This window comes from Bos grunniens, chromosome 5 (genome assembly GCF_055505025.1).
Source record: "Bos grunniens cultivar Pamir isolate PY7600 chromosome 5, Bosgru_T2T1.0, whole genome shotgun sequence".
NCBI classification, from domain to species: domain Eukaryota; kingdom Metazoa; phylum Chordata; class Mammalia; order Artiodactyla; family Bovidae; genus Bos; species Bos grunniens.
Genome location: NC_141169.1, coordinates 88,748,427 through 88,774,570, shown reverse-complemented (window position 1 = coordinate 88,774,570; position 26,144 = coordinate 88,748,427). Strand labels below are relative to the sequence as shown.

Sequence of the window (26,144 nt, the reverse complement as noted above, 5' to 3'; positions counted from 1 at the left end):
CAATAATCCAGAAACTATCAGACACAACAAGGCAACACTGACATCTAGTGTACAAAGAGGACACTACAACTGGTAGGGAACTAGCGGTTTTTCCAGCTCACAGTGTTTTCTACTCAACATTTGAAAGTCCTAAATAACTCATAAAGAATTAAAGATTATGTACCCAAATAACATTCTAATCTTTTATATCTTATGCAGTGTTAGTTTTTCAAAGCCCCAAATAGTAAAATGTGGTATATGACATACGTATCTATGTTTGTGTTTGTACACATAATACATATATTATACATGTATTTGCTATGCAACTTATTAAGCTAAATAAATTTTGACAGTTACAATGATCTTTTTAAGGTAAATGTATGGTGCAATCTTTTATGGGTTTGTAAGTTTTTACCTATTTTATAGCCAAAGATCGCAGCTAACTAGAGGTTCTAAACAGCTGCTGGCCACAAGGATATCAACAGAAAGTGGATATGTGAACACAAATGTAAAAGACAAAGCTTGCTGTTGGTATAACAGAGCTATCTTTAAAAAAAAAAAAAAAAAAGACCAAGGAAATTATTTTTAAAAAGGTTTTTCCAAACTGTTTTCAACGTTCTCTGCTAGTGCACACCTTACATAAGACTGCCACCGCAGTTTCCTAACTCAGCTACTCCGCAGCACCTTCATATCCATTACCTTACTTGCTTTCCACATTAATCTGCCCTACATAAATCTGACAGGGTGCCTGTTACAGTGACTACAAAGTGAGAAAGAAAAGACCCTGCATTTTTTAGTATTTTTGCCATAGACAAGCAATCTTTCTTTATACTAAACAAAGAAAATTTTAAACCATTTATTTGGTTACTTAACAAGAACTTATCTATCAGGAGGCTACTACTAGGAGGAATTGGTTGAGCCACTAGGAATACAGCCCTGATGCAGCTTCATTCTACTGAGAGCATCAGGCAAGTAAGTGAAAGTCACTCAGTCGTGTCCAACTCTTTGTGACGCCATGGACTATACAGTCCTTGGAATTCTCTAGGCCGGAATACTGGAGTGGGTAGCCTTTCCGTTCTCCAGGGGATCTTTCCAACCCAGGAATCAAACCCAGGTCTCCCATATTGCAAGTGGATTCTTTATTAGCTGAGCCACCAGGGAAGCCCAGGAGTACTGGAGATAGCCTAGCCCTTCTACAGTAGATCTTCCTGATTTAAACCGAGGTCTCCTGCATTGCAGGCAGATTCTTTACTAACTGAGCTATCAGGGAAGCCCAGGAGCAACAAGCAATACACAAAAACATACTTCACACATAAAGACACACAGAAATAAGAGAAACAGAAAACAATAAAACACTGAAGGGAGATGGGAAGTACCAAAAATTGATGGGACAGTTACCATTTTTTAAATAGGGTGTTTGGAGTTGGCTTCCCTAAAAAATAAGACATTTGAGCACGGATGTAAAGGAAGGAGAAAGAATGAGTAATAGGGAGAGCAAATTTAGACAATAACTTATGTATTCACAATGGAGATTTATTTCACTTACCGGAGGATTGATTTCATACAACTCTTTATTCTTGGCAATCGTGTCATTTATCTTCTTCTGCATATGAGATATATGCTGCTCGTATGAGCCATCATTAGGAGTCTTTCCAGCAATCTGAATACCACCAGGCGTTGGTAAAGCTGCTAAGTACACACCGGTGGCCGACTGGTAAAAATAATGGGGGAATAATGAGAAAAAAAATATCTAAATCATAACAGTCCTTCAGTATTCATATTCAGAAATATGGTCCTTGTCCTGTAGGAAAAAGATAAGTAGCACCAGTGTTCGCACAGGACATATGTAAAAGAACACAGAAAACCAGAACTGGTAGCACAGGGGTTGGTTACTCCCAGTGAGAACCCTGGGTAGGTCAGACAGTAGTGAAAGGACAATTTCCTTGGCTCTGCACACACAACTGGACTGTAATGTGCACAGAAAGAAACAGCTCAGGAAAATACGATTGAAAATTGTAATAAAATAAGTATTTCATTAATAAGTAGTTTATCTTTAAAATGGCAAAAGTAAAAAAGAAACTTATGCAAAGCAAGTAAAGAAACTGAAGTTCAGAAAGGATAGGAAGCTTACTCAAGATCACATCAATAAATGTGGAGAAGAGATGTGAATGTGTTTCAAACTCTTAAAACCAAGAACTTTCCACTATATCATCCTAACTTCATAATCACCAAGAAAGAAAACCTGATACAGATTTATTTTAAATATTTAATTAAATAAAATTCTGACTTTGTAACAGTACTGCATGTCATTAGTACTGAAAATCTATTAGGGGAAATACAAAACAAGATAAAACACACACACATATGTGCTTTATGTTTAAATATGTTTCTGTAAGGAAAGAAAGCAAAAAAAAATGTATAAAAGTACCCACAGCAAATCATTAACATCAAAGGAGTAGAATGGAGAAAAGAGAAGACAATTCTTTTAACTCTGGATAGTTGCATAAATTGTAAGAGCTGTTGTTGTTACTAAAATTTTTAAGCAACTGCCAATTTTGTTAAAGTCCATCCTGGAAAGCGTGTAGTGCTCTATGAAGTCTGGTCCCCAGAAGCTCTTTCTCCTGGTTTGTTCACATGTCCATGACTGGACTCACAACCCAGTCTCTGATGCTCAAACTTAGAATGCCCTCCGCACCATATGAAGCCTGAGAGCACCATCTCTTAACACTTTCTTAACTGCATTCACTAATGAGGCAACAACCCAGCATAGCTGAGAACACAAACTCTGGAACTAGACAGGCCTGCATTTGAAACTGAGTTCTGGTATGTACAACCATATCACTTTGGACAAGTCTCAATCTATTATGGCATCTGTCTTCTCTTGTAAAGTTAAGATAATGTCACATTCCTTCCAGAGCAGTGCAGTGCCACATACCCAGGAGACACTCATCAGAGATTACCTATTATGAAAGCTACTCTTGGGACCTTGAGATTCAGGTGTACAGACTAAAAAAGTCTCCAATAGTTACAATGAGTGTCCCTAGTGATTAAGAAGAAAAGATCAGTAAGAATCAGAAAAGGCAGTATTTGAGGCAGGAATGTTAACAATGCTGAGAAGGAAAAACCCTATGTTAGCAAGTATAAACAATAATAAAGTCCAGACAATGGTGGCCAACTTACAAAATAAGGTCTACATGGTAATTCTTAGAAATGTGACTATAAGAATTATAATCTGAATACAAAAATAGAATAATAACATAAATATAAATTTATATAATAGTTTATTAACTTAATTTCAAAATAATTTCATAAAGAAATATAAAAGTATCTGAAAGTCTATCACTGGATTTCTTTTCTTCTTATAATGTCCCTAGCCTTTAGAAGTCTTAATGCCAATAGCTAAGTCTTCTTAAAAGACTCTTTGAATCTCATAAAACAGAATCTACAACTACATGAATCACAAAACAAAAACAAAACATCTTGAAACTTACCGCTAAGCCCATCAACATATTTTCACCCACTGTGATCTGAATTCTCAGTCCAAATAAAGCATTCATTGCTTTGAGTTTTAGTTTATTCATTAGCTGAGTATGTACTTCATATTCCATAAATGGCAAGAGATTACTGATGGCTGTGGCATTTGCTTCTGCCTGTGCCTTCTTTTTTAAGCGACACAACCTATTAAGGAAAATAATGTAGTCAGTGGATAGTGTTCCTGATACCATCTTAAGCAATACCCAATTTTTAAAACTTCATAAAAATGTGCTTGATTAAAAACATTTACTTGCTTCAGATGGGCTTATTATGTTTTATCAATAATCCTTTCTGCCATTTTTTCACTGTATACACTTTTGGTAAAAGTCCCATTTTGATAAACAAAATGAAAAAAAAAATCTCAAAATCTCTAGAAATGAAACAAACAGTAATCAAAATCATCAGAGAATATAATTTTAAATCTTAGGTTTTATAACTCCACATGATCATATAATGGGTGGACAATAGAGAAAACAGTTAATTTACTCATTAAAAGAATATAAAACTTGAGTATCTACTACATGCCAGGCACTGTTCTAGGTGGTGAGCAATGATCAAGGAATAAAACACAGAGACCCTGCTCATGACTGTATTCCAGGGGAGGAGTAATAAAAAAAAAGGCAAAGAAACAAAGCCAACTGCAGACAACACTTAAGAATCAGGTGTGTGCAGAAAATAAACCAGGGGAAGAAAGAATAACTGGACAGAAGGCCTCAGAGCAGAGATAACACCTGAGCCAGGATCTTAAAGACAAAATAGAATTGGGACTGCTGGAGAAAGACAATGATGGAATGAAGTTGGCATACTACAAGAACCAAAAGGAGACCACTGTAGCTCCAGTGAAGTGAGCAAAGGTGAGGGCAGCACAGAGGAGGATGCAGTTAAGCATGGGCATGAATATGTTAGGACTGGTCATGGTGAGGAGTTTGATTTTATTCTACCAGCAATGGGAACGCCAGATAGATTTTAAGAAGTAACATGATCTAATGTATATTTTAGGACACCATTTATACTGCTACACAGAGAATGGTGCAAAGAGAACTGATGTGGGAATGGTGAACAAGACCTACTTAGGTGACAGACAGCAAAAGCTTGGACTAAAAAGTTGACTGAAAAGATGAAGAGAATATCCCCAAACTGGTAAGCCAGGCTGCTCAGGCCAGTAGTTGTTAAAAAACAATTGCCGGGCTCCATCCCTAGGGTATCCAAATCAACAGTTCTGGCACAGAGCCTCAATATGCATTTCTATACATTCCCCCAGGACGGTGATGCTATTGGTCTAAGGGCCACACTCTGAGAACTGCTGAAGAAGACTACCTAAAACAAGGAAAAAAAAAAACAACTGGATAAACTATGTACTTTTAAAAATCTTCCTAAAAGCATCACAGGACCAGGGCAAGGGGCAATACAGGGTATAAATGTAAGTGGGCAGCATAAGGAAGTTCTTTCGTGGTGGTAAACAGCTGTGTATCTTGACTGTGACGGTGGTTTACACCATCTATTTGTTGGATAAAACTGCATAGACATACATATACACACACGCACACAAATACTTAAATGAATGCAAGTATTACAAATGTAAAACTGATTCAGGTCTGGAGCATAGTTAAAACCATTATAACAGTGTCAATATCCTAGCTGATACCCTACTATAGCTGTGTAAGATGTCACCAATCGGGGAAGCTAGGTGAACACAGGACTTTTTACAATATTTGCCAAAGCAAGTAAAACACAATGAACAATAAGCAGCAGAAACAACAGAAAAAAAAATGTTTTAGATATTAAAATTATCAGTTACAGAATTAAACACAGACTATAGTATGTGATATCAGATTTGAAAAAGAATAAAATACAACTTCTGGAAATAAAAAATCAAAAATTTTAAACCCAATTATTAGGCATAACAGCATATTAAAGACAGCTGAAGACAAAACTAAAGAACTGAAAGATAAGAAAATATCCAAAATATAACATAAAGAAATAAAAAGATTAAAAATATAGATAAGAAAGTAACAGACATAGAAGAGGCGGTCAGAAAGACACACATACTTTAATTGGAATATCAAGACGAGAGAACAGATGAATCACAGAACTAACCTAAAATTTTTTAAAACACATGAAAGATACCAATCTATAAATTCAAGATGTCCAAGGTATAGCAATTAGGATAAAGAGAACTCCATACCTAATACTCTACAGGGAAACTGAAGAAAACTGAAGACAAATAAAATAGCTTGCACACAGCCTGAGGGAAAAAAATAGACAAACTTCAAAAGAAGAACAGTTAGTCTAAGAGGTTATTTCTCAACAGTTGCAATGAAGGCCAGAAGGCAGTGGACAAGTATTTTCAATGTGCTTAAAGAAAATAACTGCTAGCCAAAGATACTGTTTAAAGATAAAATAGGCTCATTTTCAAACACGTAAAAATTGTTCACCATCAACAGATCCATCAAAAAAATACTCAAGGAGATAACTCAGGTGAAAGAAAAACTATTCTAAATGGAAGGTCTAAGATGCAAGACGGAATGAAAGCAAAAAGGAAATAGATTAGAAATATAAATAACTCTGATGTGGGGAGGTTAGGAAAGAGAACAATGTCTAAGAATACCATATTTGCAATGAAGAACTGAATAGAGCAAGTATCACTTATGAAAACAGGAAAGACCAATATGAGAGAAATGGATAAAATCAGCAGTTCAATATGGAACAAGTATGAGATGCTTATGAAAGTGGGGTATAAAGTAGACAGCAAAGTATATGGGTCTGAAGCTCAGAAGAAAGTTCTGAACTAGAGCTATAAATTTAGGAGTCCTAGACTTACAGACAGAAAACAGATATATAGGAGTTGATGACTTCAACTAGCGAGAGAGCTTCGAGAAGAGGGTCTGAACTCATGGCTCTCAAGGAACAAGAAATGAGGAGGAATGAAGACTACATATAAAGGCAGGAAAAAAGAGGACATGTGGCATTGTGAAGTCATGAATTTCAAGGAGAAAACGATCAGCTGTGTGATTATTGCTGAGACCTTAAGTAAAATGAAGACAGAAATGCTCCATGGATTTGGCAGCCTGGCAGTTGTTAGTGACCTAGATAGCTGCAGCTGTTTCCTGTGTGCCTTCCAATTTCCTATTCCAGCACACTTTAAAGAGAACTCTTAACAGCTAACTGAAATTGTTTAAAAAAAAAAACAAAAAGCACAAAAAACCACATAGCACCATTCTTAAAAAGAACAAAAAGTCAACTTCCAAAATGTATCAGATATTTAACGTCATTAAAGCATACTGAGTCACATCCCTCACCTGTGACAGGTTAGTTAATAATCTTCATAATAATAAACATTTGTACCTAATTTCAATTTTTAAGACTGCTTTTGCATTAAAGTTTATCTGAGTCTCATAAAGAGGATTATTTTTCCTTCCAATTTTCCATACAATAAAATCATATGGATCAAATATGTCTATTTGACTTCATACTCTACATTCCTTCAAGGACCCCAAGTACTGTCTTCACAAACATACCTTGCTTGAATGAGACAACCTTTTCCAATAACTGTTGCATCCACTGGGAGGTCTATGGTTGTGAAGAGAACATCAGGAACTTTTTGTTTCCTGCAGTTATTGCAGTATGTGAGATGAGCTGGAAATGGCATATTCAGTTCATCATATGGTATATGGCAAAATCCACAGCCTGCAGGCAAATTTTCTTCTAGCCTATATGGATACATTAAGGGGAAAAAAGGCATTCTTGAAAAATTCTACGCATTTTTCCAAAAACAAATATTCTCTATCCAGTACCTGTGTACAAACTATATCATAACTTTGACCATAATAGGTACTACTATGATTGATAAGAAATAAACAGGAAATCAGAACCACACACTGTTATGAAAGAAGAGGCTTATACAAGTAGAGAGGCATTTTCTATCAATTATGTTTTTTTTATTTTTTTAATTGAAGGATAATTGCTTTACAGAATTTTGTTGTTTTCTGTCAAACCTCAACATGAATCAGCCATTGGTATACATATATCCCTTCCCTCAATTCTTATGTTTGATGACCTGACAAAAACCACGATTATTCCAATGGTTTCTTCTTTAGGATACAACATAAAAATGAATGGTTGATATATGACAGAAATCAAACCAATATTGCAAACCAATCATCAATCAATTAAAAATTAAATATTTTTTAAAATGGCTAGATAATAAGAGTGATATGCTTTTATTATCTGAAAAGATAATACACATAAAATCAGAAAATAATTCCTAAGGGAAAAAACTTTACCAATCTGAAAAAAATCTACAGTTAGAAACAAATGTATTTAAGAGGGGGAAAAAAAGTCAAAGCTAGGCACACTCTAAAGTTTCTAATTTCTAATGTCTGTTGTAGCCTTTCAGAGAAACCAAAACACCTGTGTTTCAGAAATGAACATTTATCATACATGAAGCAGAAAAAAATAACCCACAACCTTCCCATTCATTGTAAAATGTCTACTGTAATAGGCTGTTTATGAAATCACTTTAGAATGATAAAATCTTTTTCCAGTCATTAAATCTGAAGAAATCAGGAGAATAGGAAGGGAAGAGGGAAACTCCACGGAGAACAGCAGGATTTCACAGTCACATCCATGAATCTGAAAAGATGTGGGTTCTCAATTCTGTTTCATCTAAAAGTTTACAAGTTACTATATTTCCCAGGAATCAGGCTTTGCATAGATTCTTTGTATACATTATTTCACAGAATAAGCCTCTAAATTATTAAGTTTCTCCCAGATATTATTCTTTTACTGGTGGGATGGCATTCTGGCTTATTAGAAGTAACAGGGGAAACAGATATGAGCAGAGCTGTGAGCCTAAGCAAGTCATTTAACCTCTGAGAGTCTCCTCTATAAAACTGGAACAACAGTATCTACTCAGAAACGTTCTATTTTTTTTTTTAAAGATTAAGAAAACTATAGCTACATGAACACCCCCTTCAATATAATGCCAAGCACAGGGAAACAAAACCTAGTTTCACTTGGCCTGAAACCAAGCTGAGATGCTAAGTAATTTGCTCAGTCACAAAAAGTACTAAGTAGCAGACATCAGATTTTAAAGTCAGTTTGTTTGAATCCAAAGGTCATGTGGTACAAGGGGGCCACAGAAAGATGAAAATTTGGGACAACTTTTAACCAAATAACTCCCAGAAATTTGAACACAGGTGGTGTAACATCATAAAGCATAAAGAATAAAAGTGCTAAAATGTATGACGTTCAGTTCAGTTTAGTCACTCACTCGTGTCTCTTTGCGACCCCATGGACTGCATGACATGAGGCTTCCCGGTCCATCACCAACTGCCAGAGCTTGCTCAAACTCCTGTCCATCAAGTTGGTGATGCCATCCAACCATCTCATCCTCTGTCGTTCCCTTCTCCTCCCGCCTTCAATCTTTCCCAGCATCAGGGTCTTTTCCAATGAGTCAGTTATTGGAGCTTCAGCTTCAGCATCAGTCCTTCCAATGAATACTCAGGTTTGATTTCCTTTAGGATTGACTGGTTTGATCTCCTTACTGTACAAGGAAATATCAAGAGTCTTCTCCAAGATCACAGTTTAAAAGCATCAATTCTTTGGCATTCAGCTTCCTTGAACGGTCTACCTCTCACATCCATACATGACTACCGGAAAAACCATGCCTTTGACTAGATGGACTTTAGTCAGCAAAGTAATGTCTCTGCTTCTTAATATGTTGTCTAGGTTGGTCATAGCTTTTCTTCCAAGGAGCAAGCGTTTTTTAATTTCATGGCTGTAATCACCACCTGCAGTGATTTTGGAGCCCAATAAAATAAAGTCTGTCACTATTTCCATTGTTTTCCATCTATTTGCCATTAAGTGATGGGAACAGATGCCATGATCTTAGTTTCCTGAATGCTGAGTTTTAAGCCAGTTTTTTCACTCTCCTCTTTCACTTCATCAAGAGGTTCTTTAGTTTCTCTTTACTTTCTGCGATAATGGTGGTGTCATCTGCATATCTGAGGTTATTGATATTTCTCCCGGCAATCTTGATTTCAGCTTGTGCTTAACCCAGGTCTGGCATTTTGCATAATGTACTCTGCATATACGTTAAATAAGCAGGGTAACAATATATAGGCTTGATGTACTCCTTTCCCTATTTGGAACCAGTCTGTTGCCGGTTCCATATCCAGTTCTAACTGTTGCTTAAGAATTTTCCACAATTTATTGTGATCTACACAAAGGCTTTGGCGCAGTCAATGAAACAGATTTTTTCTGGAATTCTTTTGCTTTTTCTATGATCCAGTGGATGTTGGCAATTTGGTCTCTGGTTCCTCTGCCTTTTCTAAATTCAGCTTGAACATCTGGAAGTTCATGGTTCACGTAACGTTGAAACCTAGCTTGGAGAATTTTGAGCATTACTTTGCTAGTGTGTGAGATGAGTGCAATTGTGTGGTAGTTTGAACATTCTTTGGCATTGCCTTTCTTTGGGATTGGAATGAAAACTGACCTTTTCCAGTCCTGTGGCCACTGCTGAGTTTTCCAAATTTGCTGGCATATTGAGTGCAGCACTTTCACAGCATCATCTTTCAGGATTTGAAATAGCTCAACTGGAATTCCATTATCTCCACTAGCTTTGTTCATAGTGATGCTTCCTAAGGCCCACTTGACTTCACATTTCAGGATGTCTGGCTCTACGTGAGTGATCACAGCATTGTGGTTATCTGGGTCATTAAGATCTTTTTTGTATAGTTCTTCTGTGTATTCTTGCCACCTCTTAATATCATCTGCTTCTGTTAGGTCCATACCATTTCTGTCCTTTATTGTGCCCATCTTTGCATGAAATGTTCCCTTGGTGTCTCTAATTTTCTTAAAGAGATCTCTAGTCTTTCCCATTCTATTGTTTTCCTCTATTTCTTTGCACTGATCGCTGAGGAAGGCTTTCTTATCTCTCCTTGCTATTTTTTGGACCTCTGCATTCAGATGGATATATCTTTCCTTTTCTCCTTTGCCTTTCACTTATCTTCTTTGCTCAGCTATTTGTAAGGCTTCCTCAGACAACCATGTTGCCTTTTTGCATTTAGTGACTGGTGATGGATGTAAAGTCTGATGCTGTAAAGTACAATATTGCATAGAAAACATTCCTAACCTGGAATGTTATGTCCATGAATCAAGGTTAATTGGAAGTGTTCAAACGGGAGATGGCAAGAGTGAACATCAACATTTCAGGAATCAGTAAACTAAAATGGACTGGAATGGGCGAATTTAATTCAGATGACCATTAAATCTACTATTATATCTACATTATATCTATTATATCTACTAGTGGGCAAGAATCCCTTAGAAGAAATGGAGTAGCCCTCATAGTCAACAAGAGAGTCTGAAATGCAGTACTTGGGTACAATATCAAAAATGATAGAATGATCTCTGTTTATTTCCAAGACAAACCATTCAATAGCACAGTTATCCAAATCTATGCCCCAACCACTTATGCTAAAGAAGCTGAATGGTTCTGTGAAGACCTACAAGACCTTCTAGAACTAACACCAAAAAAGATGTCCATTTCATCATAGGGGATGGGAATGCAAAAGTAGGAAGTCATGAAATACCTGTAGTAACAGGCAAGTTTGGCCTTAAGAGTATAAAATGAAGCAGGGCAAAGGCTAAAAGAGTTTTGCCAAGAGAATGCATTGGTCATGGCAAACTCCCTCTTCCAACAACACAAAAGACTACTCTACTCATGAACATTACCAGATGGTCAACACCAAAATCAGATTTTTGCAGCTGAAGATGGAAAAGCTCTATACAGTCAGCAAAAACAAGAGCAGGAGCTGACTGTGGTTCCAATCATGAACTTCTTATTGCAAAATTCAGACTTAAATTGAAGAAAGTAGGGAAAACCACTAGACCATTTACGTATGATTAAATCAAATCCCTTAAGATTATGCAGTGGAAGTGACAAATAGAGTTAAGGAATTAGATATGAAAGAGTGCCTGAAGAACTATGGGTGGAGGTTCATAATACTGTACAGGAGGAGGTGATCAAAATCATCCCAAATAAGAAGAAATGCAAAAAAAGTATGAAAACATTTGAAATATGAAATGTACAAAATGGATAATCTCTAAATACTGACATCCTAGGGAATTTTTTTCTTCCTTCTACTCTCCTACATTTTTTCAAATTTTTTTTAGTAAGCGCTAATAATTTCATGTGTCCGTCTAAGCCATTATATGGAAACAACCAAACTGCATGAGAAAGGCTGTTCATTAAATTAGGCTTCTACCTACTACAGAATGGAAGCTACTGACATAAGCAAGAACTATATGGCAGCCCTGGGACAACTCACTGGCAAAGTCAGTTTCCTCAACAGAATATTCCAATTGTTTAGTATACTTCAAAATGTCCAACCTTCACTTTCCTATTATTTACCATGACTTTTAATGCTCTGAAAAATATTATGGTCAAAATCCATTTTTAATACTGACAAAAGAAACTAACCAAGGTCTTTGTAACACATTTTTCTTGGCTACATAGAGACTTTCAAATTTATAGTAAATTTGATAACGTATAGATTTTTTTTTTGGCTTTCTTCCTTAATATATATTATACATTAATACTGGGGAAAAATATGCATAGTGTTAGGTAAGAAGTATTTAAGATTTATATTATTCAGGCAAGCTCTGGTATCAAACTTACAGCTTTTTGTATATATAGTTGATAACCTCATCTTTTTATTTATGGACACTAACAGATTAAAGGAACCAATAATCAAATAAACCAAAAAGCAGTCTCATTTTACCCAATGCTTTCATTTTTACTTTCTCTTTTACATATCTTAAAGTCATATTTCACAAGATTTTTATACATAATTGAAGCTTTTATATATAATTTTCATACAACATAGTGTCTGTTTTATAATTAGGAATTTTCTTTATGGAAATTGTGTCATGACCTTTTCCTATTTTGGAGGTAAAACAAAAGGAAAAGAAAGGAAGAGAAAACTCAAAAGAAATTATTTCTACATTGTAGCAAACACAAAAACATATACCTGAAATTCTTCAATTGGTAATCATATGTGCCATTTACTGAGGTGTTAGAAATAACAGTGTGCGTCATGCAGTGCAGAACCCAATACTTGTTTGTTGCTATGGTGTTGCTATGGATTAGGTAAAATCAGTCAAGTGCCTGGTCCTGATTTCTGCACCGCACCCGTGTAACCCGCCCTCATAAAGAAGGATTATCCCAGCTCTGAGAAGAAGAAAGTCAAACTTTCCCTTCTCTACCCTTAAGGAAAATAAGCCATGCTGTCGTGACAACCTCTGTTCCAAACAGCCCTCCACGGTGCCATCCTGCAAAAATCTAGGGTTCAGTACAGCTGCCGTGCCGGATGCAGATAAAATACAGACCTCTTCACTACAAGAGAAAAAAAAAAAAATGTAACCAAGTTAATATTTTCAGGCAGTCTAACTTACCAAGGTGACAATTTAAATTTAAGATAGACTTTACTAAATATTATTATCACTGGATTACCTCCTAAATCTAGGATAGAAAATAGAAGTAATATTGTTAAAATGAAGAGGAAGAGTATTCTTTGCCACTTAAAAATTGTAAAAGATTAGTATTAGTGACAATTCCTTTAAAATATGGCAAAGCTTATAAAGACTGGAATGTTTCAAAATAATAGTAGTAACAAACTATATTGCTGAATCCAGCAATAGCCCATTAAACTGTAATAAAATACTCTTTAAATGAATATTGAATTTTATTAAAATTATTCTAAAAGCACAACTATGTAAATATCTATATTGCTTTAGCTTAATTTAAACTTAATAATAAAAAGACAACTGACACAAACATCCAAAGTATACTAGACAGAGCTTAAGCTACATCATATTATATATATGATAAAAACCGATTTTCCAAAGAATTATCTGAAACTCTTTATTACATATTACCCAACTTGAAAGCCAAAAAACAATCAACATAATTATTGAATTATGAATGAGATCACCCAAAGCTAATGGGAAAAGTAGCAACCTAGGGACAATACACTTGAAACAAAGTAAATGGATAAGAAGCAAGGCCATAAAAGAAATGATCTGCAAGAGGCCAGGCTTCTAACGGTTAAATGCACATTGAGAATATAAAAAAAACATAAAGCCACAGAAGGCGCTGAATCAAAGAGCTACTAGAGCAGGTGTGCATTTCAAGGTGTGCACTGCAGGGAACTAAACCAGTAATAGTAAGTAGGACGGGTTAGAACAGAAAAAAACTAGTAAAGACAGGATTTAAATACAAAATTTCTGAGGTCTCCAGGGAAAACAGAAGCTTACATCAGGTGAATGCAAACTTCTAAATAAATGAATTGGACTCATTTCTGTAGACTCCTGCATCTGTGACTTATCTCCAGCAACTGAATCCACACCTCTGGCCTTCTCCACATGCTACTCTTTTCACCCTGAAAACCCTCCCTATGCCTTTTCTCTTCATTGATATAACTCATCTCTCAAGATACAGTTCAAGCTTCAGTTACTTCATTAAAACTTTCTTCCAATCCTCCTATAGCCCTCTAGGATCCTAAGATATCCTGGGATATCTCTACCATAAAATGTATTATGCTTGTCATAATTCTCCAGGAGAATGTGAATCTAATGGTAAGAACTATGTCTTCTAAAACTATACCCCTAAGAGCTGAAAGTATATGAAAATAAATCCACAAATAGAGCAAGACTATCTACTGGGAAGAAAGGCAGGATAAGCCTAACAAGGTTAGTAGGTTAACAAAAGTAGAACAGCCACAATGAGAATAGAGCAGTTCAAGAGTATAATATATACAAAGGAGTACTACTCAGCAAGGAAAAGGAACAGGTTCTTGCTGTCACAGGGATGACACTCAATTTAATCTCAACTTAAACATGCTGAGTGAAATTAAACAAAAAGGAGTGCATAATGTTAAGATTCTATTTACATAAAATTTTGTAAAAGTGAAAACTTATTCTAGTGATAGAAAGCAGATCAGCAGTATATCCTATGACAGGGGTGGGATGAGAAGGGACTGAAGGGAGAGAGTACAAAGGAATATAGAGAAGCTTTGGGGGTGATATATGTGTTGACTGTCTCAATGACACTAATGGTTTTATGGTTTCATGACTGATGCTAATGGTTTCATGATAATAATGGTTTCATGAGTTTTATGGTTTCACATAAAAGTTATGTTAGAACTTTTCAAAGTAATGTACTTTAAACATGTGAGATTATATGCCTATTATATATCACTAAAGTTGTTTTTTAAAAAGAGTATAATATATAGTCTGCAAAGAAAAAAAAAGGATCCTTAGAGAATTAAACAGCATGGCTCTGTAACATCCTCATTTATTACAGTCTAATCATTTTTTCTCCAACAAAAATGATCAGCACCACCACAAGAAAGTTATCCATGTAATAGCTGGCAGTTAAGAATTACCCAACAGAAGGTGGAAAAATAAGACAGCCTAAAGTCAAACAGTGTCTGCTGCTGCTGCTAAGTCACTTCAGTTGTGTCCGACTCTGTGCGACCCCATAGACGGCAGCCCACCAGGCTCCCCCTGTCCCTGGGATTCTCCAGGCAAGAACACTGGAGTGGGTTGCCATTTCCTTCTCCAATGCATGAAAGTGAAAAGTGAAAGTGAAGTCGCTCAGTCGTGTCCGACCCTCAGCGACCCCATGGACTTCAGCCTTCCAGGCTCCTCCATCCATGGGATTTTCCAGGCAAGAGTACTGGAGTGGGATGCCATTGCCTTCTCCGCAAACAGTGTCTAGATGACATCTATTACCAACTTCTGAAGGAGTGGAAAGTAGGGTTCAAGGATGGCAGACAGCAAGTAAAGTCAGAACCTAAGTAAGGAACTGGGAAAACTCTTGATTAAGAGAAGGGCCAAAATAAACCAGAAATAAATAAGCAAATAGGATGAGTAGGAAAATATCAGGTTGTGATCCAAGAGTGAAATTTTATGGTTTCAAATTTTTAAAGAGGAACAGTTTCATGCAATAATGAAGTCAAAATAAGGTTGAAAGTCAACTAAGGATAGAGGACTTGAGAATGAGAAAGCACAATGACAGACTGTTAGAAGGGAGATAATTGTGTTTAACTGGAGGAGATGGGCAGGAAAAAAAAGAGCAGAAAAAAGTTTTGGAGGTAGAAAATCCTGAACAGTGGATTGGCACGGACTTAAATGGGGAAGAAGTTGTCCAAATGAAAGACAGGAGAAAAAGAAATTGAGAACTGAGAGTATGGAAGTCCCTTCCTAACTGGGTAGCATTAGGGAGATTTGTTGGTAGGAAAAAGTTAAGTTATAGTTAATTAATGAAGGCAGAAAGAGTTTACAAATGAACTTGAAAGACACACGGCGGTTTGTTTACAATAGATTAAGAGTTTCAAAATCCCAGAGGAAAGAGCTGGTGGAGTCACAAACTGGAGTAAAGTAGGCTTGGAGTTAATACTTGCTGTGTGCCAGTATTATATTCTCATTTAATGCCTCAATAACCTTAACTGACAGGTAGTTACTGTCTCCAATGTATAACTGAGGCTTGGAGGAGTAGAACAATTTTCCTGAAGTTTCACATTAACTAAGCAGTAAAGATAGCATACGAATTTCCTCTTGATGTATTCTAAAAAAGCCCACACTAACTGGATCAATCCACTTTTCTTCTTTTCTCCGTATCTGCATAAAGCTTCTCCCCTTTCAGATGACAATCTGTAAACCACAGCATCTAGAAAATCAAGTTGTTATTATCATTTACCAGATGCTAGTTGATTCACTGTAGCCCACTACAGCATGACAGCCTAATGCTTTGGCATGGGATTTTATTTCTTGTCTGATTTCTGCCCACCATGCATCTCGAGTTTCTGGTTCATCTGAAAAATAAATTTTAAATCAGTTCACTACTCAATAGCATATTGTCTATTTGAACAAGAAATATTTAAAGTACGCATACTCTGGAAGGCAAAGAACTACTATTCTACAACAGGTTTTCAAACTTCACATCTTTAAAATGCTACTTCTCAAAAAGCTTATTAACATTTTCATTTAATGCTACGTCTCAAGAAGTTTAACATTTTAAACTCAGGTGCTAGAAAATAAATCATCTAGTTCTATTTGCTTTTTTGCTTTAGGGCTATCTATAGGGATCTGTTTTATGAAATACAATTTGAAAGGTAGACCCAGAGTTTTCAGACTCTAATCTTAAACTAAAATGACTTCCTATGTCTCACCTCACTGAGTGAGCACCTTGAGTCATATCCATAAATTTATTTTAAATTCTGATTTCATTTCCTGTACTTAATTTTTAATAATGCAATACATTCTGGGTTCTCTGCAAGGCATAGATTTATCAACATTAAAAAGCAGAAAGCCATCTATAGCCATCCTTCTAAAGAGATGTGGGTCCTGAAGCAAAGTGACGAGAAAGAAAGGGACTGGCCAGTTCAAAATAAAGAAAGCAAATACACTGAAAACATTAGTACGAAGAATCTAGTTAATGTACATAAGGACAAATTTCAGAAAGAACACTGCAACTCCATATATAGCTCTGTCATTAAGAAAATGCTTTCAAATCACAGAATCACATTTTATTACCATAGAGTAGCCCAACATTGCTTGCAATGGAGCATTATAGATGGAACATCTGTCACATACACTTTCTAATTACTTGCATTTAGCTGCAAACTACTGATGAACAGCAGCTGCATATATAGTTAGCTTTTCATGCCCAAAGATGTTAAAAACAGAAACGGTCTATAATCAGCATATCCTAAATTGTTTCTTTTTTTGTGGCCAATTCCATTTGGGAACAATCTGGAAAAGAAAAAACCTGATCAACTCTAAATAAGATGCTAAGCTCTTACTGTAAATCTTTCACATTAAAAAGGCACTATTACGACTAAAAATCCAACACTCCAAAAGCCTTCTGAGTTTCTGTACATATGCAGTTTTCAAATACGTTTTTCAAAATAAGTAGAATAAGTAGAATCATACTCACTAGTGAAATACTGAAGACAGCAAAGTAAGGAAAGGTTAAAAGCCTTGTTATAGCTCACATTCCTATGGTGGAATTTTGTTTCCCCCACAGGGAGATCAGCAAAAAGAAGTGAGGAGATAAAAACCAGAACTACAAATGATGCCAGCCAGTTCTTGCGTTAAAGTCTTAGATCCAAGACCGTGCTACCCTAAAACTTTCTTTCAGAAGAGAAGAAAGAAACACAAAACTCCAAGAAACCAAGGAAAAGATCAAAGTACGAGATAAAGAAGGAAAAGAAGTAGAAAATACTACAATATGGTGTTAGCAATCAATATTACGAATTCAGAAATGGGTGAGACAATTAGGTGGCCCTATTTTGCACATATGCTACTACGTTAAAGAATTTCTTCATATTCCTAGCTGAAATGTAGACATTAAGAGCACAAAAACACTTTCATATCCATTCTCTCTTTTTAGGACATACAAGTTTCCAGATTAATTTGGACATCTATTAACATCATCTTTTCCTAATAGGGAAATTTTATATCATAAGACAAACTATCATTCAACTAGTTGCTCCATCTATCAAATTACTTATGATTTTCGAAAAAGATAGCAAAAATAAGAGAACTATATCTCAGCTTAGAAAAAAATTATTTTCCTGAAAAACTATGTAAAATGAAAAGTTGACTTTCTAAAACATAATAGTAAAATCTGCAATTTACTTTTCAAATCATTCTGGAAGTTTACAATAATATTTACTAAATCAAATAATCATATACTCCGTTTTTATAAATTAGATTTTCTCACATTAGGTTAGCCTACATCTTGCTACATAGTGATACATGGCAGTTTTCTGCTTTAAAAATTTTACAGGATGTAATCAACAGTATTATATTTTTTTAAATTAATGAAAAATTTGGAAGAAGCTACTTATTTCAAGTTCGAGATCTATTTATTTAGAAAGGCCAGCATGCCTAAATGGAAAAAGTATGTAATCATAATTACTATGAGATACATGTAACCACATAGAATACAAAGTTTATCTACATCAAACTTACCTTGGTATAACACATAAAATAATCAGATAATTAAACCAAACACTATGAAAGAATAAGTGGCTGATTTAAAAAAAACAAACAAAAAACCAACAAAAAGCTGAATGCAGCGCAAGTAGAGCATTCATACTCTTCTGACAAGTTCACAAGCAGCCTTTATTTTGACACACGAGCCACACAATTGCACATGGGGATGCCGCTGCTGTAGTTAATACAGTATTTACAAGTTTAATAAAAGCTAAAGAGTTACATACAGGAGGGCTAAGGAAGCAAATGGTGTTATGTCCACACTCCAAAGAATTTCTTAAATTTGGTTTTTGGCTAAAGCAAAAGCTCAAAGAACGAAGGGTTTTGCAAAGCAGATTCAGCAGACGGGAGCCAGAAACAGTGGAAACTTTGGCGCATGCTTGGATCAGGTGACAGTACAGACTGAAAACTATGGCAGCTCACTGAAATGGTTACAGAAAGTAATGGCCCTAGATTCTAGGTGAAAGCAAGGCAAGCATACAGTAGGGAGCACTTCATCACAAACTAGGAATTGGATTAAAATAATTACCTACAACTGTGAGCAAGAAGTCAAAGGATGAATTTTTTGGCTATTAAATTTAGGGGTTAATTAAGATACAATTAAGAAAAATCAATTTATTTAATATTACAGAAAAATTAAACTTCTCTTCAAAGCCTATCTTATACTTAATGCCAGAGATGAGCCACAGAATATTCAAGTAGCAATCATGATTCAGTCTAACTTACTAGTACTGAAAATTCAGAAACAAAAATCAGAGTATTTAATCCCTACTAATGGAAATCTTAAAAACTGCTAATTATACTTCTTATAGGAAATACATTAGTGAATCTGAACTGTTTTATTCACCCTACAAAAGTAAAAACTGAGGATTTACCATACTTCTGTAAAAGGCAAAACAAAGAACCTGGCTTAAAAATTTACTGGCAACTATACACACCTTATATGAAACTGGATACAATTTGGTCACTTGAAGGATATACAGCTGAGATGTGAGGGTTGCAAATTAACGTTTCAGAGATGTGAAGAAAAAATATCTTCACTTAAAATACCATGCTCCTTCCAAGAATCTATAGAATTATTGATAATCGTAAAAAGATTATCATTTTAGGAGATATGAAAAGTTACTTATTATATAAATTATATTTCATACTATTTTGTATTTTTCTTCTAAGGGTCAGAACTATACATAGATAATTATCACAGATCTTTTACTATATTCTTTTAATTGCAAGCAAGAATTGAGTTCTAGATCAATGCCTCACTGATGCCTCTTACGAGGGTAATGTCCTCACACTTATGTTGACACCACAGTTAATTTGTTTTTCTATTACTTGTCTAGAGCATGGCCATAGCTTGATATCTTGCCATCTTTTTAGTATTTAATCTTGTTTCTAAAGTACAGGTGACACTGGTAAAGATTCCTAAAATGACAGTAATAGTTTACCCCTCAAAAAGTAAAGAAGTGAACAACTCAACACAATATGCCTTTATAAAAGTCAATTCCTTCGAGATTTTAGGCAATTACACATTTGCAACTAAGAAATGCTGACTACATGAAGAGTTAAATGTAGTTCTATTTTCATATAGGTCTAGAAGAGAATAATTCTGTCCCTGGAAACCTTTTAATCAAGTTGAAAGAAAATAAAAAAGGAAATGGGCAGTTATTCAATCTAATTTTTAAATAAACAAGATAAAGTGTTAGATAGGATTTTCAGAAAAAGGACAATGTATCTTGTTAATGGACAGCACAAAAAGCTACCTTCTCAAATGTCTGAAAGTAACAGTCCAACGCAAAACAACCTTTTGAAGAAGATAAATTTCCACTAATAGAACAGAAATTAGAGAGTCCAGGTTCAAGGAAGTATAGAACCTCAAACTGGTTGGGGATTCAGTACAGACTAAAAAGAAGAATCTCATTATAGAAGAAGTAATGTGCAAACTGAGAGTGAACTTCAAGATGTGGTAATTTGGAATATTAGGATGGTGGCTCAGATACAATCCATGTTGGACCAAACTGCAGTCATTACTATTTGTTTAAAAAAAAAAAAGTCAAATATGTAATTTACTCCTTGACTGTGACATTTCATTCTTTATATATATAATGTAACTGGTGACCAGTTACATTATTTTATACAGAGAATGATACATTACATTTACATGTTACATTATAATAATGTAATGGAATATCCAGTTACATTTTACATATTTCATATATATGAAGAGTGAAACTTCCCACTTAAGGAGATTACCCATCTGACTTTTTTTTTTACAGATAGTAGAAAAGTAATGAATATCCAGTTACATTATATATAGAAAGAAAATTAAATATTACATTTATGTCACATTATAAAGGAAAGCTCACAAGTCATGCATGCTATATTTATGCCTTCTTGAACTCTATGTATCTACTTTCTGAAAACCTTATTAAAATACTGAAAACCAAATGCTGCTTAACTACTTTAGGCTTACTTTGCACATCTGCTCATGAATGTCCCTCAGATGTAGAAAAATAATGATTGCTGAGATCATCAGTAGAATTCAAATTGCAAGAAAGTCTATCTCCATTTAACTCTCTCTCTCTCACACACACACACAGCAAAGTAGTGTAAGAAACAGACTAGACTAGTATGTAAACAGGAGGTCTGCCTGGGTGAACCCTGGTTATTTCCAATCCCAGAATTGTGCTTAAGACATGGTAGGCACTTGACAAACATCTATTGGAGAAAAATTTGAATGATCAGAGTGATAAGTATATTCTATATAAATATTTCCTTATATAAGTATTTCCTCAGCTGACTCATATTCTGTTACATATTTTTAAAGTAGTAACTACATTTTTAGATGTTAACTATTAATTTTGCCTCCAAAATAAAGTCAAATTTCTAACTATATTTCTGAAAACAAAAAAGAGAAAAAGAGTAACATTTTCCAAATTTAAACCACTAAATCTATCATTAGCTGAAGTTCATTCATTGTAAGATTGAGAAAATTTCCAGTCTAATAAGTCTTAAAACCTACGATCTGTCTAAAACAGTAAAAAAAGAAAAAATATTTTTAGAATATTCTCAAAAACAAAAGAAAGGCTATTCAAACATCTTGCTTTACTAACTCAGGGCTTAAAAACACTTAAAAATATTGTCTAAGTTCATAAGCTACTTCAAACTAGTATTTTTCAAATGACATTATACACGTATTTTAATTTCCTCTTGTCACTTCTACAAAAGTTATCTAAATTGACATGCATCCTACACAGGAAAGAATAACAAATTTTCCTCAACTCACTGAGATTGTTATAAGTAAGAAACTATGTGTGACCTATTCAGAAATACTTCTAGTGGTAAACTCAGAAGAAAAATAGATTACAGCCATTTGAGAAGCAATGAGCTAGGGCTATCAGGATTTACTCTTAAAATATTATTTACAACTGAACTTTCAAACAGACTTGAGTTTCTAAAAGATAGGAATCATTTGTCCCCTGGGATGTTAAGACTTGCAGACATGTGGGACAATCATTACCCTTCTCTCTCTCTCTCAGCTGACAATTGCACAGAGCCTGTTTCACTCACCACATTCTCCTTTAATTACCAAGTCCTGCAGGCTTCCCATTCTAAACAGTTTGTAAACTTGTGGTTAAGAGTTTAAGCCCTGAAGCCAAAATTGCAAGGTTCAATCTGGGGCTCAGTCACTCCCTATTTGACCTCGGACAAATGGCTATGTTTCATACTGCTCACGTCCAAAATGAGAACACGTATGTGAGCGCTGTGCTTGAGGACTAAATGAGCTACTACCATAAAATCTTAGAATAGTACATAGTAAGTGCACCACAAAACTTTAGCTCTCCTGTCACCATCAGATCCCAGGTCACAATCTGGCTAGGACTCCTGCACTGCACTAACTGGGATCTCTCTAGTCTTGCTGCTTTTAAATTCATTCTGAACCAGCAGGCAGCGATTTAATGCAAATCTGACTACTCCGTCTTCTGAGAATCTCCTCCCTGGCATGTCACACACAAGATCTTTAAATGTTACATTCTCCTTCCAGTAGCAAGGTTCATTTTATCTTTCTCAGTGTATTAACAGGCCAAAGAAAAAGAAACAAGGTAATAAAAGGTAAGAGTTTTGAATAAATTTTCAAATACTGAGTTCCTTTCTTCCTGCTCTATAAAAATACACAAACTAACAGGACAAAGCAGAAGAAAAGGGGGTGGGGAAAAAAGGTAAACTAAGACATTTTGTATTAATAGCAAACAAAAAGTATGAACTAGCTATGTAATAAACTTCATTGAATGAGTAATGGCTAGGATATTGTTTTGCAAATGCTTGAAGTTTCAGAACTAAACTCAAAGAATATATTAACATGGTTCCAAATGCACTGTCTGAAATATAAATCTAAGTGAATCTTCATATACTATCCAAAACTGAGCTCAAGATTACTACCTCTATAAGGTACCCTGCCACACAGAGTTAATCCTAACTTTCTCTTTAACTCTGAATCTACTATCACACCATACTACACAGTAAGCCGTTTACATATTCTTCTATCCTCCCAGAATATAAAAATAGGGGGACAGGCACCTTTGCACATCTCTTATCTAACAAATTGCATAGTACAAAATAAATTCTAATAACTGCCCACATGGTTTACTGTTTTGCATGAAACACTATTGTGTGATATAAAATGTTTTCCTATACTGTTCCACATTTTAATGTTTCTGAAATAAAAATGTCGAATAATTAGTACATTTGACTACCACGTGTTCCTCTTTTTTCTTAGAAGACTTTTATGAAGTCAATGATATATCATATTATAGCTGGTATCAGAGACCAGGAAATATAGTATTGATAAATAATTTCTAGCATTAATAGAAACTGTATCAACAACCACTTTTCTACAATTTTCGATTTTCTGTGGTAATTCAGGACAGGAGTGGCTAAATATTGCCTAATTACACAGAAAAATATATAAAGGATTTGAATACATTTACCAAATATATAACTTTTTTTGCAGAATTATCAAGCTATTTTTCTGAAACTAGTATCAGAAAAACCCTGGTTTCTAAGTATGTACCAATTCTTATCAGAAAGACTCTAAATACCCCCAATCAAAAACATAAAACTATAAGCATATTAAACTGAAAGCATCACTTTTTATGTTATTTTAATATGCTGTAACATATCCATCTTTTCTTTCTTACACTTCCTACTGGATTTTATTTTAAATGATGGCAAGATATACTGCTTCCTCAACCATGTTCCTCCTCACCAAATTCTGTTTACAGGGAACAAAGTCTTTACTGTGTCTTTAAAAACTTTTGCCTTTTCCACATTTCAAAACAGTTCTATCATCTATTATATCTCTCATCTTAAACATCGTTGCCCTCACAAACTTTCAGCTCCTTAAATTATTAATGATGATGCCTCAATGTTCTATTCTTATGTAACTAGCCTTTTCTCTGCCCACCACCATAATCTGCCCATGTTTTTCTAAAATATATTCTTATTAAATGAATCCAGCAGGACGTTTTTAATTTCTCATTAAAGAAACCAATATAAAGCATGACATTACAAGAGATTACTTTAACTCTAACCAATGTGATACATGCTGGCAAAAACTTAGATAGGAAATAGAGGTAATTTCCTCAAAGATTTACCAACTGACGTCAGTCCAAATCTGCAAAGGTTGGACCAGATCAGATTGTTTACTAGACTGACTTTAGGTTAAATCCACATGATGAACATGAGTTACTTCATAGTCAAACATGCACTACTTACATCAGAACTTACTCCTGGACTCCTAAAAACAAAAGAAGTTTATAATACTGAAAAGATTATGGAATATTATCTCAAATGTTGAGCCTCTTGGTGTTTCTGCTTTTGTTTTTCTGTAAATAGATGTACTTTCTGACACAACTAAAAAAGTTCTTTAGGAAAATGCCAGTTTCTGAGACTGAATCAAAATAGCTCTATTATTTACTTCTAAAATAGAGTTAATATAAATATCTACATTTTTATGTTAAGAGAACATTCTTTTAATCAAAAAGAAAAATTGTTTTGACTCTAAACCACATCATCAGCTGTAAAGCTATCTTAAGTTTCTTTAAAAGCTACAAACTATATTCATATGTAAAATTACTTAAAAAGAAAAAATATATTCTATTTGGAAAGGGAGAGAGGAAAGCTTATGAAAGCTGTTAATCCCCCCAAAATCTGCTCCTACTTACCAAATTTTAGAACACTTCTAGAATTATAAATAAAAATACAGCAAAACCACCACAATATTGTAAAGTAATTAGCCTCCAATTAAAATAAATTTTAAAAAATTAAAAATACAGTTATACTTTTATAATATTTATAGAACACTAAATATATTCAAATCTAAATAGAAGTTTAAATAATTACTATTCCCTTAATGATAAAGCTAATCTAGTATCATTCACCTGGTATGAAAAAAACTGTACAAAAATGTAATAAATTTAAAATTATCACTCTGAAAGTTCATTACCTAACAGAAGTCATTCATAATTCATGGTATTTCTATGGTTTTGATTAATTCATTTTAGTAAAAACATTTTTATGTTTGTATTTCCATGGAAATTACAAAAGTTATCACATATGTATTCCAAAATGTATCTGTATTAACTGAATTGACATTAAGCCTATTTAATTGAGAACATTTCTAAAAACTTCACTGAGCTGCCATAATTTTTGTCAGCATATGTAGTACTGAATGACCATTAAAATACCTGAATTGAAACTATTCCAGTCTAGCAGTTTGTAAGATCTTGTGTTACCCATAATTCCGACAAAGGCTGAGTTCAAAACAGCAAATTAGTAGATCAGTTTTAGGTGCAGAATAGTAAGAAAAAAAAACAAAAAATACTACAAATAAGAACACAATTGACAACACCACTTGACAGGAACTAGAAAGACAGAGACAGCAGAGTTAATAAGAAGTAGAAATAGAGAAGAAGGAACATGCTATAGTAATCTAACATTAACTGAAGTCTAATTATTATTTCAGATAATTACCTTTTAAAACCATCCCATTCTCTCCCTTATTGTATGACCTGTTTGTTTAATATTGAAGAAGAGGAAGTTCTAAAGAAGTAACTCCAAAATAATAATCAATAGTTAGCAGGTGGTAGTCGTTTTAAAATAAGGCTTTTCCTTTTATACTTAGTGTGAAATGAAAATTTCCCATATTCACTAGTCAAAAAATAGCTGCAAGATTCATCTGAGAGTGCAAATATAGGTCTTTTGACATTAGCGCGTGTTATCTCATCTGTCATAATTTTCTTTCAGCAGAGTAACTCAGAATCATAAAATTAATAAATCTTTATTATGGTAGATGCTAACTGAGTTTTGTTCTGACATTTAGCTTCTGTAAACAAATTAAAATTTTTTCACACATAATTATTTACGGGGCCTGAAGATTAACAAAATGTTAAACAAATGTTCCTTTTTCAGGCACAATACATATATAAAAAACAATCCAAATAATGTGATAATTGTATCAAAATAATATAATATTAGGGCCATTAGAATATGATTTGTATTTAACT

The 26,144-nt window shown here is 34.5% G+C and overlaps 1 protein-coding gene across 9 annotated transcripts in view; it reads right to left on the bottom strand.

Annotated features, from left to right (window-relative positions):
* The window catches only part of C2CD5 (C2 calcium dependent domain containing 5), a 91,832-nt gene that overhangs the window by 25,496 nt on the left and 40,192 nt on the right, over window positions 1–26,144 (bottom strand). For all 9 annotated transcript variants that reach the window (XM_086404054.1, XM_086404046.1, XM_086404047.1 and 6 more), the window contains 5 exons: window positions 16,280–16,394; window positions 12,818–12,913; window positions 7,032–7,223; window positions 3,471–3,657; window positions 1,526–1,690 (listed from right to left, as the gene is read on the bottom strand). In XM_086404054.1, the coding sequence (XP_086260180.1) occupies window positions 1,526–1,690; window positions 3,471–3,657; window positions 7,032–7,223; window positions 12,818–12,913; window positions 16,280–16,394 (755 nt within the window). The remainder of the gene's footprint in view (window positions 1–1,525; window positions 1,691–3,470; window positions 3,658–7,031; window positions 7,224–12,817; window positions 12,914–16,279; window positions 16,395–26,144) is intronic.